The 17,089-nt window shown below is 44.4% G+C and overlaps 1 protein-coding gene across 2 annotated transcripts in view; it reads right to left on the bottom strand.

Annotated features, from left to right (window-relative positions):
* Positions 1–11,357, bottom strand: part of PTPN1 (protein tyrosine phosphatase non-receptor type 1) — a 70,803-nt gene extending 59,446 nt beyond the window's left edge. Inside the window, exon 1 of one of the 2 annotated variants that reach the window (XM_029070517.2) lies at positions 11,175–11,357. In XM_029070517.2, the coding sequence (XP_028926350.1) occupies positions 11,175–11,237 (63 nt within the window). In that variant the 5' untranslated portion in view covers positions 11,238–11,357. The remainder of the gene's footprint in view (positions 1–11,174) is intronic. The other variant, XM_029070518.1, reaches the window with a different exon arrangement.
* Positions 11,358–17,089: the final 5,732 nt, after the last annotated feature.

The following is a 17,089-nucleotide window of genomic DNA, read 5'->3' as shown; positions in this document are numbered from 1 at the left end:
GGGTGGAGGGAGCGATCAGCTGTCATGCAGCAGTTAGAAGCAAGATGAGTATCTTAGAACAGATGCTTTGAGACATTTGTGACACAAAGGGGGAAAGAAAAAATATATATAATTGGCACCAAGCACAATACTGCATCTCCTAGTGGACAAGGATGACGTCTCTATATTCTGCCATGTTGTACCTTCCCCAAGCACTCGGTAGTGCTCTGCAGGCAGTAACCGCTCAATGTATACCATGAATGACATCGAGGGGCAAATAAAGCGGTCACTGCGGCGTGTCCCCCTGAACAGAGCCTAAGCCGCACCCACTGTCCCTTATGTTCCACTCACAGAGGTCTTCCCGCTGGGCACCCTCCGCCCTGCCCTCATCACGAGTCCCAAGAGGCTGAACATCCAGGAGTTGGTGACGAGAGCCGTCCGACTCCCACGGGGACGGAAGGGACCCGGGTGAACTTGGTGCGGAGAATAAATAAGCTGTAATTACGGTACTCGTTTAGCACCATGCCAAGCACTCTACTGAGCGCTGGGGTAGATACAAAATCATCAGGTAGTACCCAATCCCTGTCCCACATGGAGCTCACAGACTAAGTAGGAGGGAGATCAGGCCCTGAATCCCCATTTAACAGGTGAGAAAGCTGATGCACAGCATTAAGTGACTTGTCCAAGGCCATGCAGACAAGTGGTGGAGGCAGGATTAGAACCCAGGTCCTCTGACTCCCAGGCCCGTGCTCCTTCCACTAGGCCATGCCGGTTCAAGTATTTTTGGCTTACCCCCAATTTGCTAGAACCCACTTCTGGTTCAGAAAGGGGATTCGATTCAAGATCTCCTCTATTTCTTTTATCTGGAAAAGATACTAGGGCCCACCCTAGACATTTTAGAATCTAGAAAGTTTGCTGTGTTCACCTGTGCACTGGGAACCACACCAAAATCAATGCCTCTATAGAGGTGGCTACTACGAGAGGACAAGGGCAAAAATTGGTAATTTTTTTCTGTGGCATTTTGAAGGGATAGTGTAGGACCCTTAAAGACCAAATGATAGAAAGGAAGACTGGAGGAGGAAAACCGGATACAATTAGAATCACCTGCCATGAAATCTAACGAGGTACCCTAAAAGGTTATAAGTTTATATGCCACTCTAGTTCCACAGGTCTAACTCAGGGGAATCATTCCAACACCAGGTTGGATGGGGCAAACTGAGTCATCTGGGTTTTCCCCCTCATACAGGAGGGAATGCTAGCAATGGCTCGGCCTTCTCATTCCTTCCCGACGAGCTTCTTCACCTTGGCTCGGAGCAGCAGGCACTGATGTTGGAGGGGGGAGGTGCCAGTGCTCACCGGCTGTGGGCAACCAGTGGCCCTGACCTGGCAAGCTTTAGCCACACCTTCTCCCGAAGAGTGAATACAAAGGGCATTGCCAAAGTGGGGCATCTTCTGCTCAGAGTCGAACTGCTTGGGCGACGGGGAAAGCGACATCCCTCGCGGACCATATATTCAAGGCTACTACTACACAGACCCGATAAACTAAACTGTCAGCCAAGAGAGCACAGAGCGAAGTACTATTTTAAGAGAGCCTTTAAAACTGATTTCATCTTCCAACCTTTGTAATTTTTTTCACCTCCCAAGAGCACGGTCAACTGTCCTTAGGGTAATTATTCTCCATCTGTTTTCCTGTGTGATGCATGACTGCACAGTACACCTCCATGAATAACTAGAACAGATCTGAACAGCATGTGCTAGGACTCTTTTTGTTCAAGCCAGAACTCAGTTCAACACAATTTACGTCAAAATATGTGACTAGGAAGATACTCATTAATAAACATTTCCTAATTTAAAGAGGAAGACTTTGTAATACGTTAAAACAACACTTTTAAAGGCACCATGAAGCAGACCTAGCTTTCTCTCACCATTTCAACCAAGATTTTAGGCACAATATGAACTACAGTTTTGGATAGTTTTTTTGGTTTTTAGTTTCAAATAAATTCTAATACGCTTTACGATCCTACCCTACAGATGAGGCCATCCACTGAAGCCACATTCAAATAATTCATAATTGAAGGAGGTGTTTTTCTTTGTGCTGAATTCAAAATAAAAAAGGAGGAAGTCCACTGATGACCAGATTGCCCAACATCTGAACCTCGCTACCATAGCAGCGTTAAATTTACTGTTTAAAACGATATCCAAAATATCAGTTCCTTGTAGTTAAGACAGTATGAGAAGGTGCAGTCTCAATTGTCACCCAGGCTTCCAGATCTCAACAGTTGATGATAAAAACATGCTGACAGATTCGATTTCCTTTATCTGCCTCTATTGCGTGGAAATGCCATCCAGCATTGCCTGTGATAGTTCTGAACCCAATTTCAGCAGTATTTCAGGGCATCAAAAGCAAGAATTGCAATTAATTTCCTTCCTAAGCCAGGAAACACGCATCAACAGGTCATGTTATTTTCCTTGCAAATGAGTCCTCGCACCACACCCTGGAGATCCAAGGCACTGGGCAAAACCAAAGGCTTTCTGTGAAAAATTATTTGCCTCTGGTACCACACCATTCAAGTTCAGGGACAGTGAGCAATATTCTTGCTTCGCCTTACACTACATTGAGAAAGCACAAATAAGCTCATTCCTAATCAATGGAATTTAGGAAGCACTTACTGTATGCAGACTCCTGCACTAAACACTTTTGACCTGGTCCCTGCCTATAGTGAGTTTATGGTCTAGAAGTAATCTGTGGTATCTATTGAGTGCTTACCGTGTGCAGAGCACTGGAATAGGCATTTGAGAGAACAATGAGGCTTGTTTCTACAATAAAAAATGGCTACTCTTTGTAAATTGAAGTAGATTCTTTCACTCGGGCATGGAGGACTATTTGTGAAATGCCACCCTCCAGATTAGAAAAAAACAAAAAAAAAAAGTGTCTTCTTGCATACAACCCCAAGCTACAACACTATGCAGATGGTCTATATATGTACATTGCTGAGGTTTTTTTTTTTTTGCATTTTCACAAGAATCAGTTCCTCTCTCTTTTACAGGAAAAGCCACCCAGTGCTTCTCAGGCACTAGTTAAGTATGCAACTTTCTCTTAAGGATGCTACTTGATTTTGAAATACTGAAATGGCTATTAAATTGACCCTATCTGTTTGGAAACTTTTGAAGTCTTTCTTAGAAAAATATTTTCATAATAATTGAGTCTGACCCCTTCAGCGACTCATAAAAAACAGGACAACAGTGTATTTCCAGAAGGAATTGCCAGATATTTGAAATCTTCTTATATAGGGTCATATCCCCCTTTTTTTTTTCCTTAAGAGAAGGCACCCTGAACTTCGCTTCAGAGCAAATAATCGTGGGACTAGAGATGCAATGAGCAAACTTGCTGAGGTTTTTTTGGACACTTTTCTAGATCATGTGGTACCACAAAGCCACCCCCCAAAAATTAGGAAAAAGTTACTTCATGATTCAGGAGAGTAATAAGAGCCTAAATTGGTTCCATTTCTGCTGCAAATGCATTTCAGCCCAAACCAGGAATAAAAGTTTACTATCTGATGGCTTTCTGAAAATGGTGTTTCCTGGATGCAGTCAAATTTTGTTTTTTTTAAAAATGGTATTTGTTAAGCACTTGTGTGCAAGGCACTGGACTAAATGCAGAGGTAGATACAAGATAATCTGGTTGGACACACTCCATGTCCCACATGGGGCTCCCAGTCTTTAACAGCACTTAGTACAGTGCCCGGCAGAAAGTACTTAAATACCATAATCATCATCATCATTTTACAGATGAGAAAATTGAGGCACTGAGAACTTAAGTGACTTGCCTAAGGTCACAGAGCAGACAAGTGGTGGAGTGGGGATGAGAATCCAGGTCTTCCAACTCCCAAGCCTGTGCTCTTTCCACTGGGCCACACTGCTTCTGTATGCACTAAAGTGCTATACAAGATCATGGTGCATTTCAGGCTAAAGCACACAAGTACACACACACACGCATATACACACTCACTCACTAGATGGCTGAAAACCTCCACCGCTATGGCGCCTCTAAATGTGACCCATATACAAACACCTCTCTCCGCAATCTAATCCACAAGCACATTAAAGGAGAATGGTTAGCCTATTTGTCACTTAATAAGTAGAAGCATGAAACTACACCAAAAAATGCTTTGGCATGCAGAGGCCTGTAGTTTCACCAGTGAGGGTATAACAAAAATGACTTGCCATCAAAACCATTCCATGGCCTACTCCAGCACAGCATTAAGGTTACCAAAAGATTTCAGCTTAAGGACTGGGTACAAGGAAAACAGAAGAGTGAAAAATGCATGCATTTTTAGCATAAGAGCAATGTTTTGGGCTATTCTAACAGCTTATGGATCTAAAACAATGTAAACTTCCTGCTCATATGATTCACAAAAATGCAGTAACCCAACCACACTTTGTGTGTCTTACTAGACAGTAATTTACAGACCTTAAAGGGAGGGCATGAAATTACATTCAGAACCAAGCTCAGGATGATGAGTATGTGGTAACTGAAAACAATTTTCGTTACCATGGTCACTGGCCTGCTTCTTTGGGTTATTTTAGTAGAATTCACTAAGAGCCTGTGAATATTTGATGTCCAGAGAAAAAATACAGCCCAACATTCACCATCTGCTGAGGTCACAGGTCAATTTAAGGTATTACTACAGATGGCTACCTAGGGATATTGGCCCCACCCCGAAGTTTATGAATAAAGAACTGAAAATAATGAATTCCAACTGGGGCATACAACAAGAGTTGGAACAGATCTCTTAAAATTAGTAGACCCTCCCAATCTGTCATTAGACCCAAGGGTCTGTCATTGGTAAAGAGGAGTCATATTCAAGGGATCCTTTTTCCTCTACCCCAATATATAGGGGTCCTGCAGAGAACTTCTGTTTTCACAGAACCAGTAAAGCACTTCAATATTTCATGTCAACTGCAGCAGACTTAGGGTTTTCAAAATAACTGTAATTCCAAATCTTAACCAAAAGCAAGTCAGTTATTAGATTTCCTGCCTAGCAACTGTGAAAACGAATGCTAGAAGGCAGGGCCATTTTGAACGCCTGGACAATAATCTGTCCTTCAAACCACTTCTTGTCTCAGTCTTGTTGAGCGGAAAGGATTGTTTATGAAAACACTTTCCTGCCAAATATACTGAACTCATCCAAGACCTTCTGCCTGACCCCATCCTCCAAGGCCCACGGTTTTCCCTCATCTTGTGTGTTCGCTGTTCTCCTTCAGCCAGAACAACCTTTGGAGCCTCATCAGTGTCCCGGTTGCTATTATTCCTTGACCAAGCACCGGGACATCCCCATATCCCAGCTCTAACCCCACAATAGGTTTAGTGTGAGAAAGCAGACTGTAAACTACATCGGAAACTCCTTGGGGGCACGCGAATCTGTGTCAACCACTTAACAGATATCATCATCGCACTGTCCTCTCCCAAGCGCTTTCTACAGTGCTCTGCACACATTCAGCGCTCAACAAATACCAATGACTGACGTGGACCTAGAACTTCTCAGGACTGATTCAGAAGCTGAGAGCAAGTTATGTGTGTCTTCCAGTGTAGAAGGCCCCACTTTTAGGGAGAAAGTTCATTAATGCTCAGCATCCAAGTTATAAAGCAGTAAGCTCATTGTGGGCAGGGAACACATCTATCAACTCATATTGTACTCTAAGTACTCAGCATAGTGCTCTGAAAACATTAAGCACTGGATAAATACAACTGATTGACTGACGACCATCTCTGCACTCAACCAACCAAACCAATTCTCACGAACAAACGGTTTCCAAAGTAAGACATTCCTGCCACCCCAGTCTAGATTCAAGAGAGGTTAGTGCTTCCTGTCTCATCTTTGGCATTTTTCCAGTTGCAGCTAGATCAGTGTATCTTTTTATTCTTAGGCAGCAAAGGAAAAAACAGACAGGGATAGAGCACGGCACTGCTGCACCAGCAAACTCCATTTCTCCTGACAATATACACAGTGAACTAATTCCTTATTTTAAATAAATATTTACACTAAAGATTGTAATTGGAATTTCTGTATAAGATGTCAGCTTTAACTTGGTAGAAAAACCCAACTGACTACTAATTCCCTTAACACTACTTTTCCCATGTCTACTAACTGTGGAACATATAGTTCAGAGAATCTCTTGGAAAACTAAACAAATGTAATCACTGATAAGAAAAAAATATGTCCACTTTAAAATGCCTTGGAAGAACACTGATGAATAAAGGTTTTTAATAGAAAAATAAAAAAACACTGAATGTTCTACATTTTGTTAAACTAAAAGCCAGGACACGGCAATAGCATTTTCACAAAATGTCCCACTTTCTTTAAAGGCAAATTCAAAGTTCTCTATGACAATTGGTAACAACTCACGAGTTTTTGCAAAAGAGCAAGCTTTGGAAAGATTCTGGGCTCAAGACAGTTTAAAAAAAAAAAAATACAGGCACTCAAAAGCCAAAGCAATTCTTTAAGGCCTAAACCCTCATCCCTACATTTGCAACAGTACAATGCCACCCCCGCCCTAAAAACAAAAACAAAAAAACCCAGAAAAATATTACCAAATGCAGGAGACACCTCAAAAATGGTTCTTATACAACACTTGTAGTAAGAAAATGTATACCATTTGATGAGAATAAGGGATTGGCATATTTCACCTTGAATTCCTCTACTTTGGCAGATACTCTATCCTAGTACAGCAATTCCATTTTAACTTCTTTAGATACAACTGCTAAACTTTAATGTAAGATATTACAGCAGCCACCTCTGTTTCACTTTAGAGACCCAGCTCTGACGTGTTACCTTGGCTTAAGCATTTCCCTTTGAAGTATTCCCTTGAATAGTGATTCTAGGCCATCTCAGTATAGCATGGGGAATGAATGACAGCTCTAGTCTATTAGCACAAAATAGTTTTCTGCTTAACAGAATGTCAAAGATACTTTGAAAGGCACTGTACTGTAGCAAATGCTCAAAATCTAGTTTTAAATTTTAATACTGGAAAATGAGTACATTGTTATCTAGTCATGTGATGTCTTTACTCAATTTAAAAATGCATTCATATTGTTTTGATTAATTGTTAGGAGCCCATTAATGCACTTTATTTTCTAATGGAAAGAATTCTTTGTTGAGCAATTTTTTGCTGAACACTCTTTTCCCCCAACCTATTAAGAGAGTGCTAAACTGGGGCAAAGCAGCAACTGAACAAAGAGGTGTTACCTGTCAATAAGAAGAAAAAGATTTGAACTTCAAAAGCAGCTTGCATCATAGGCTACTGCATTTACAGAATTTAAACGTCCCCAGAGTATGGAGAGAAAATTTGAAATTGCTCATTTTTTCATTCATAAAGTCTACCGTTGAAACGAGATTTGCCATCATCGGTTCCAAACTTCAAGACAAAGGTCTGACTAGTCATCTCCTTGCGACCTCTCAGAAATATATTAATTCTCGGGACAAGTGAAGAATTCATTCCCCTCACCTACAGCTATAACAGCAAGAAGTCAGATTTTACATACTGATTGACTTTATAGATTACAGAAAGAAGTCTGGCAAAATATGAACTAAGGACTTGTCAATAATACATTAAGATCAAGTTAAAAGAAAAAATCCAGTCAAAATGCTTCCAAACAGAGGAGGATGACAAGTTTCCCCAAAAGGTCCATTAAGCACGCAGGTGAGTAGATATCTTAAGCCATTTGTCTTTTTTGGTGGATTTCAGACTGGATTTTATAATACCCAACAGGGCTCATTATTTCCCTTTAGTAAATTTAGCCGAACAGAATAATTAGGTCTCTGTTTATGTAACAAAAAGCCTTTACCCTACACATTGCTTACTTAAGTTGTGTGGTTTATGTTAATCTTCACAACCCCCACAATGACATTTAATCGTACGGTCATATTTTTGTTGGAATTCACAATGAAACTAGATGTCTTATGGTTTCCATCTATGGCTTAAGGCTATGCGAGGGAGAAAAAAAAATTCAATTCTAAAAACTACTCACAAATCCACCCGGAGCTGCGGCAGTGTCCCATTATAAGGCTATTATATTAGTAACGAGTCAGGAGAGAGGTTTATGACTTGGGGATGGAAAGCTCACCCTAAAGGAGTGTGGAGTGGATACATAAACTCAATAGTCCTCTTGCCTCTACAAATCCAACCTCCCCCCCTAAACTGTACACTTGTCGTGGACAGGGAATGTATCTGTTATATTGCCCTCTCCCAAGTGCTTGGTACAGTGCTCTGCACACAGTAAGCCCTCAATAAACACGATGAATGAATGGTTTGGAAGGGGCAGATTCCCTCCACAATCTAAGGTGGCTGTGGGCAGGGAATGTTATTGTTACACCACTCTCTCCCAAGCGCTTAGTACAGTGCTCTGCACACAGTAAGCACTCAAACACGATGAATGAAAGGTTTGGAAGGGGCAGCTACCCTCTGGACTCTAAGGTCGCTGTGGGCAGGGCTCATGTCCCCTAACTCTGTTGTACTGTACCCTTCCAAGCGCTTAGGAGAGGGCTCTGCACACAGCAGACGCTCACTAGGATTGACTGTGGCAGGGAGAAGAGGGTGGCCACTGGGGGCTACTTGGGCTAGTCCCGTCAGGAGGCAGGAGGGGGCTCAGTGCCAACCTTGGTCCCCGTCCAGCCAACCTCCCCTCCCCGAGAAGACAAAGAAGGGCGGTCCGAGGATGTGGCTCCGTGTCCGGCCAAGAAGAGGAAGCGGGGGGTGATGAATCTCCCCCAGATAGGGAGGGGGTGGAGGGAAGGCCCGCCCTCTTCGGGACCCCTAATTTAATTATATTGTCCTCTCCCAAGCGCTCAGCACACAGCTCACACCAAGCGCTCAATAAACACGATGATTTGGAAGGGGGCAGATTCCCTCTGGACCCTTAGGTCGTGGGCAGGGCATGTGTCTATTGTTATAGTGTCCTCTCCCAAGCACTTATTCCAGTGCTCTACACACAGTCGGCGCTCAATAAACACGATGAATAAATGGTTTAGAAGGGGCAGATTCCCTCTGGATTTTAAGGTGGCTGTGGGCAGGGGATGTGCCTATTGTTACATTGTCCTCTCCCAAGCGCTTAGTATAGTGCTCTGCACATAGTAAGCACTCGATAAACACGATGAACAAATGTTTTGGAAGGGGCAGAGTCCCTCTGGACTCTAAGGTGGCTGTGGGCAGGGATTGTTGTCTATTGTTATATCGTCCTCTCCCAAGCGCTTAGTCCAGTGCTCTGCACAGTCAGCGCTCAGTAAACACGATGAATCAATGGTTTGGAAGGGGCAGATTCCCTCTGCACTCTAAGGCCTCTGTGGGCAGGGAATGTTGTCTATTGTTATATCCTCCTCTCCCAAGCGCTTAGTCCAGAGCTCTGCACATAGGCACTCAATAAACACGATGAATAAATAATTTGGAAGGGGCAGATTCCCTCTGGACTCTAAGGTGGCTGCGGGCAGGGCACGTGTCTATTGGGACATGGTCCTCTCCCAAGCGCTTAGTGCAGTGCTCCGCACCCCGCCCCTCCTTCGGGGGAGGAAGGGGCAAGGCCACGAGGCCCGGCCCCCTCGCTGCCCGGGGACCCCTGGGACGCGTCCCCGCTTCGCTCACCCCAGCGCTTCGCAGAGGAGGCGCTCCATCGCTCCTACTGATGGGAGGACCCAGCCTGGGAGCCCGTTGGTGGGCGGGGGAGGGAAGTGGGGCTAAATTGTTCCTTCCAGGCGCTCAGGACACTGCTCTGCACACAGTTTAGCGCTCAATAAAGGCGACTGAACGAATAAACGAATTCATTCATTCAATAGTATTTATGAAGACTAAATGAATCAATAAAGGTGACTGAATGAATGAATAAATGAATTCATTCATTCAGTGCTCTGCATATAGTAAGCGCTCAATAAATACTATTAAATTTATGGAGAATAAATCAATAAAGGCGACTGAATGAATGAACGAATTCATTCAACAGTGCTCTGCACATAGTAAGCGCTCAGTAAATACTATTGAATTTGTGGAGAATAAATGAATCAATAAAGGCGACTAAATGAATGCGCGAATTTATTCAACAGTGCTTTGCACATAGTAAGTGCTCAATAAATACTATTGAATTTATGGAGAATAAATGAATCAATAAAGGTGACAATGAATAAATGAACGAATTCATTCAGTGCTCTGCACATAGTAAGCGCTCAATAAATACTATTGAATTTATGGAGAATAAGTGAATCAATAAAGGCGACTGAATGAATAAATGAACGAATTCATTCAACAGTGCTCTGCACATAGTAAGCGCTCAGTAAAGACTACTGAATTTGTGGAGAATAAATGAATCAATAAAGGCGACTGACAATGAATAAATGAACGAATTCATTCAATACTATTTATTGAGCGCTTACTATGTGCAAAGCACTGTACTAAGCGCTTGGAATGGACAAATCGGTAACAGAGAGAGACAGTCCCTGCCCTTTGTAGGGCTTATAGTCTAATCGGGGGAGACAGATGGACAAGAACAGCAGCAATAAAAGAACAATTCTGAAAAACCTACAATAGGCATGTGCTGACCCAACTAAGAGAAACTGTAATTTTATCCTCTTATTCATTCATTCCATCGTATTTATTGAGCGCTTCCTATGGGCAGAGCACTGGACTAAGCGCTTGGAATGGACAAATCGGTAAGAGAGAGAGCCAGTCCCTGCCCTTTGCCGGGCTTACAGTCTCATCGGGGGAGACGGACAAGAACAATAGCAATAAAAGAACAATTCTGAAAAACCTACAATAGGCATGTGCTGACCCAACTAAGAGAAACTGTAATTTTATCCTCTTAGTCATTCATTCAGTCGTATTTATTGAGCGCTTCCTATGTGCAGAGCGCTGGGAATGGACAAACGGGTAACAGAGAGAGACAGTCCCTGCCCTTTGACGGGCTTACGGTCCAATCGGGGGAGGCGGACAAGAATAATGGCAATAAATAGAGTCGAGGGGAAGAACAGCTCATTAAAACAATAGCAACTAAATAGAATCAGGGCGATGGACATCTCATTAAGGTGATGTGCAGCTCATGAGCAAAATTAATACGGTAATGAAGATCTATACAGTTAAGAACGAATGCGGGAAGGGAGGGGGAGGGGGAGGGGAAGGACCGGCCGAGCGCGCGCCGCAGGGCCCTGCCGCACCTGGTAAATGGCCGCCCAGCTGCCCGCCTTGTCGATTTGGTGGAACTCCTTCTCCATCTCCATGGCGGCTGCTTCTTCTTCTTCTTCTTCCTCTTCTTCTTGTGGTGTTGCTCCCCGTGCGGCGGAGCCGAGGCCGGCCGGCCACCCCACCCACCGGCCTCCCTCCCCTCTAGGCCCGCCTCAGCCGCCGCCTCTTCATGTCAACCGGCCGCCCGGAAGTAGGCCGCGCCGCGCGCCGGCTCCAGCCAATCACCGCGCCCGAAAGGCCGGGCACCCGCCCCCTCCCCTCAGGCGGGCGTTAGGTCCCGCGAGACGCCGGCCGTCGCGCCCCGTTACCTAGGCAACCCCGCGGCGGGCGGAGCGTTGCGCCTCGCGACACGGTCGCTCCTGGCAACAATCTCCTTGGAAACCGGGCGCTCCCGCTGACTCACTGGGGCGGCTCCTTCGGGGAACCGGTTCCGTGGCTCAGTGGTAAGAGCTCGGGCTTGGGAGTCAGAGGTCATGGGTTCGAATCCCGCCTCGGCCACTAGTCAGCTGTGTGACTGTGGGCAAGTCACTTCTCTGGGCTTCAGTGACTCATCTGGAAAAGGGAGATTAACTGTGAGCCTCACGTGGGACAACCTGATGACTTAGAACAGTGCTCTGCACATAGCAAACGCTTAACAAATACCAACATTATTATCTTCATCATCATAATGTTGGTAATTCGTTCAGTGCTTACGATGGGCCAAGCACTGTTCTAAGCACTGGGGGAGACACAAAGTAATTCAGTCTTCCCCCCTCCCCCCACCCCATTCCCTAGAGCAGAGAAGCAGGGTGGCCTAATGATGATGATGGTATTTATTAATAATAATAATGCTGCTGCTGCTATTCATTAAGCACTTACTACGGACCAAGCACTGCTCTAAGCGCTGGGATGGAATCAAGGCTATCAGTTTGTCCCACGTGGGGCTCACAGTCTTAATCCCATTTTACAGATGAGGGAACTGAGACCCAAAGAAGTTAAGCGCTGACCATGTGCCAAGCACTGTTCTAAGCGCTGTAATAATTATAGCATTTAAGCGCTTACAATGGGCCAAACACGGTTCTAAGCACTGGAGTAGAGACAAGGTAATCAGGTTGTCCCACGTGGGGCTCGCAGTCTTAATCCCCATTTTACAGATGAGGGAACTGAGGCCCAGAGAAATTACCATGTGCCAAGCACTGTTCTAAACGCTGTAATAAATATAGTATTTGTTAAGTGCTTACTATGGGCCAAACACTGTTCTAAGTGCTTGGGTAGAGACAAGGTAATCAGGTTGTTCCACTTGGGGCTCGCAGTCTAAATTCCCATTTTACAGATGAGGGAACTGAGGCCCAGAGAAGTGAAGTAGTTTGTCCATGGTCACACAGCAGACAAGGAGTGGAGTGAGAATTAGAACCCTGGTCCTTTGGACTCCCAAGCCTGTGCTCTATTGACCAGACCACGCTGATTCTGTTGGAGGGAATTGAAGATGTCTGGGGTTGAAGCAGCGTGGCCTAGTGGATTGAGCACAGGTCTGGGAGGCAAGGTCATGGGTTCTAATCCCGGTCCACCACTTGTCTGCTGTGTGACCCTGGGCAAGTCATTTCACTTCTCTGTACCTCTGTTCCCTCATCTGTAAAATGGGGAATGAGACTGCGAGCCCCATGCGGGACATGGACTGTGTCCAACTCGATTTGCCTGTATCCACCCCAGCCCATCGTACAGTGCCCGGCACATAGTAAGTGCTCAACAAATACCATCATTATTATTATTATTATGAGGGGAACAACGAGACAGAAGAACAAAACACTAAAGATAAACAATGCAACCCAAGAATGAAAGTAATCGGTGCTGCTCCTTTGCTAGAGATATCAGTCGATTTAAAAAATATCAAACGACTTTTAAAAATAGACCTTGGATCTCTTTGAGCTTGAGTAGACAGGGGTTTGATTTCCATTAGGGGAAAAAAAAAATATCCTGAAAGTGAACTCTCAACCCCAAAAGCGCAGCACGTAAGGAGGAAGATCTTCACACGTAGCCTTTCAGAAAGGAATCTGTCAAATAAGCCAGTTGCCTTTGGAAGTCGGTCCATGCATGGAAATGATCGTCCGGGCAAATATCTTGTGGCAATTTGATGAGATCTTTGCGTGGGCGGTTTGGCAGCAGCTACAGAAACAAATGTCTATCGTTTCCCAGCAACGTGGAGGAAGAACTGTAGCACGCAGGCTTACCGAGAGTGCATCGATCCAGCTGATGAATCAGTTAAACCTCTCGAATCAGTGAGCCGTGAACGAAAAGAAGTCACGAGGAGTTGAACTTCTAGGACGGCGGCTGTCTATCGACCTTTGGAGGATGGTGCCTAGACTGCCTTCAAGGATGCGTTCGGAGTCCACTGATGTCAGCGAGGGAACTGCCGCAGATCGACAGCAGCTTCGACTGCTTTTGGGTGTTAGGAGACTTGGTTGCGATTGACACCGTTGCTTTTGGCGTGTGGGGATGTCCACTTCAAGGGCTGCTGTGTGTGAAATGCCTCTCCTGTCCGTAGAGAGTGTAAGAGTGATCTAATCTGGGGGGTCTGTGCCACTCGAGGCAAGACTTTTTCAGCCGCCTTCGGTGATTTGGCTCTGCCTTCTCAGCTCCAATCGTTGCCTCTCCTTGGGGTCCCCTCTTACTTTTGCGCTTGAGCAAATTGTTGCAGTCGCTAAGTGTTCTCTTTCGAACTGAATTTCACGGTTGCTTGCAATCGCCTTGTTACATAATCTATCCTCTACGTTACTGTGGTTATTATTAATAATGATATGTGTTAAGCACTTACTATGTTCCAAGCACTATGCTAAGTGCTGGAGTAGATACAAGATAATTAGTTAACCGATGGTATTTACTGACTGTTTCCTGTATGCAGAGCACTGTGCCAAGAGCTTGGCAGAGTTCACAGGTTCTAATCCGCGCTCCACCACATGTCTGCTGTGTGACCTTGGGCAAGTCACTTCACTTCTCTGGGTCTCAGTTTCCTCATCTGTAAAATGGAGAATGAGACTGGGAGCCCCACGTGGCACAAGGACTGTGTCCAACCCGATTTACTTGAGAAGCAGCGTGGCTTCATGGAAAGAACACAGGCTTGAGAGTCAGAGGTTGAGGGTTCTCATTCCAGCTCCATTACTTGTCAGCTGTGTGACTTTGGGAAAGTCACTTAACTTTTCTGTGCCTCAATCACCTCATCTGTAAAATGGGGATTAAGACTGTAAACCTCACCTGGGAGAACCTGATTATCCTGTATCTACCCCAGTGCTTAGAATAGTGCTCTGCACATAGTAAGTGCTTAACAAATACCAACATTATTATTATTATTGTATCTACCCCAGCTCTTAGAACAGTGCTTGGCACGTAGTAAGCGCTTAACAAATGCCATCATTATTATTTATTATTATTATTACTTGGTAGGCATATTCCCTTCAGGCCAGGCAGTCCCTGTCCCTCCTGGGGCTCGTAGTCTAAGTAGGAGAGAGACAGGTATTGAACCCCCATTTTAAAGTAGAGGAAACTGAAGGACAGAGAAGTTAACTGACTTGTCCTCGGTGACACAGCAAGTAAATGGCAGGGCTGGGATTAGAACCCAGGCTCCTACTAATAATGTTGGTATTTAAGCGCTTACTATATGCTGAGCACTGTTCTAAGCTCTGGGGTAGATACAGGGTAATCAGAATGTCCCATGTGAGGCTCACAGTCTTAATCCCCATTTTACAGATGAGGTAACTGAGGCACCGAGAAATTAAGTGACTTGCCCAAAGTCACACAGCTGACAAGAGGCAGAGCCAGGATTAGAACCCATGATCTCTGACTCCTAAACCCGTGCTCTTTCCATTGAGCCACTAGGCAACACTGTGTTAGATTATAAACTTTTTAAAATTAGGAATCGAGATTTCTCCAATTGTAACATTTGGCATTTTCTGCACCCACTAGACTTTTATTATATATTATTGATTGACCTTGGCCCCTGTCTATTGCCGTGGATCTTAATCGAAATGACTGTGGCTCAATAAACCGAGTCGATAACAACAAACTCCATGATGAGCCGAGTTAATTTCTGTTTCAAAGAAATGACTTCCAAGAATTAAGGAAATATACATACCTTGAATTTTTTAATAAGTCTTACCTCTATATTCTACCGATCCATTTTTATTAATGTGCTAATACACCCATCATTTTACCTTACACCCTCCCAAAAAAGGAAGACATTTTCAGAGGGCATTCTGTAACAGTATCTGGTGGTTTGATGATAAGAACGTGTGAAAAGCCTGGTGTGAAAATAGCTCTAGAGATTACAGTACCGTGTCAAAAAAAAAAAAAAGAGACTGTCCCGAATAACGTTATCTGTCATCTCTGAATTTTTTGCTTTTCTTTGAAGAATAAAAATTAAATGAAAAACAACCATGTTTTTCTTTTGTGAGTGCTCAGCTAAGGAGCGGAGAACTTTATTCTTAATGGCAGGTTGGATGGATTGTAGAAAAGAAAAACGTCATTGAGTGGCAAAATTGATTAAAGAAATTGCCTTTCCTAGCTTCTAACACCTGTGTAAGAACCGGATAATATACTTGACCTTGTTCCTGATTTGAGGGTGCTGGGAGAAGATTCTGGGTTGATGGGGAAATTGGTTGGGAATGAAATAAAGGATGAACTAATTGGAATTGGGGCCTTGCTTTGATCATTCTTCCAAATTCCATGCTCTGAAAAGTAGGTACTATTAAATGGTAATTGTTAAGGGCTTACTAAGTGCTGGGGTGGATACAAGCAAGTACGGCAGACACAGTCCCTGTCCCAAATGGGGCTCACGGTCTCAACCCCCATTTTACAGTGAGCTAAACTGAGACACTGAGAAGTGAAGTGACCTGCCCGAACTCACACAGCAGACAAGTGGCGGAGCAAGGATTAGAATCCAGGACCTTCTGACTCCCAGGCCCGTGCCCTATCCACTAGGCCATGCTGAGAATTTTTATTATTTGATGGGAAACAAATATATCAAAGAGAGAGAGGTCTGATTTCTTCCCTGCTCTTTGAATAAGGTAAATGCATTTTTGAAGTGCAGAGGAGGGCGATGGGGTGAATGTTCTAGAAGGCAAGGCCTTTATTAGGTGGGGTTAGAATGGAAGGGAGACAGAAAGAGAGAGAGCACCAAAGAACAAAAATCCAAGGCCAAAGGCAGATAGAATGAGAGCTAGGGCTAGAGTAAAAGAGAGCCAAATGGAAAGAGAGTGAAAGATATAGTATCAAAAAGAGAGGGAAGGCTAACTGAAATACCCTCTCAAGGTAACAGTGGGCAAGTCACTTAACTTCTCTGTGCCTCAGTTACCTCATCTGTAAAATGGGGATTAAATGTGAGCCTCTCGTGGGACAACCTGATTACCCTGTATCTACCCCAGCACTTAGAACAGTGCTCTCCACATAGTAAACACTTAACAAATACCAACATTATTATTATTATTACTCACTGGGCTGGTGTTGGCGATGGAACCAATCCCCTGCCTCTCCAGTTGCCAGAAATGAAAAGAAGTAGGGTTAACAGCCAGTGAGTTGGGTCTACACTGCAAGCCACCTGCTGCTTCTCCCCTATACCAGGTGTCCATTAGCTTCAGATGGCATTCTCTCCCCCGCTAAAGGCTGCGCTTTGGAGGCCAAGATGGAAACGACCCCAAGACTCAGTCATTTGTTCAGGCCCCAGGGAACATGGTGGCAACAGGGGAGCTGACAGGAAAAGCTGCTCCACAGCTGCAGTTTCCTCTCACTTCCTGCCTTGGGGCCACCACACCTGTTGCTTGTTCCTGCCAGCTCTGCAGAGGAGCTTGGCTTTCCGTTGCTGCACTGGGATTAAACCAGTCAGTTGGTCAATCAACTGTATGTATTGAGCATTTACTGT

Source organism: Ornithorhynchus anatinus, chromosome 8 (assembly GCF_004115215.2).
Source record: "Ornithorhynchus anatinus isolate Pmale09 chromosome 8, mOrnAna1.pri.v4, whole genome shotgun sequence".
Lineage (NCBI taxonomy): Eukaryota > Metazoa > Chordata > Mammalia > Monotremata > Ornithorhynchidae > Ornithorhynchus > Ornithorhynchus anatinus.
The sequence above is the reverse complement of the archived record's forward strand: the minus strand, read 5'-3'. Positions and strand labels throughout refer to the sequence as shown.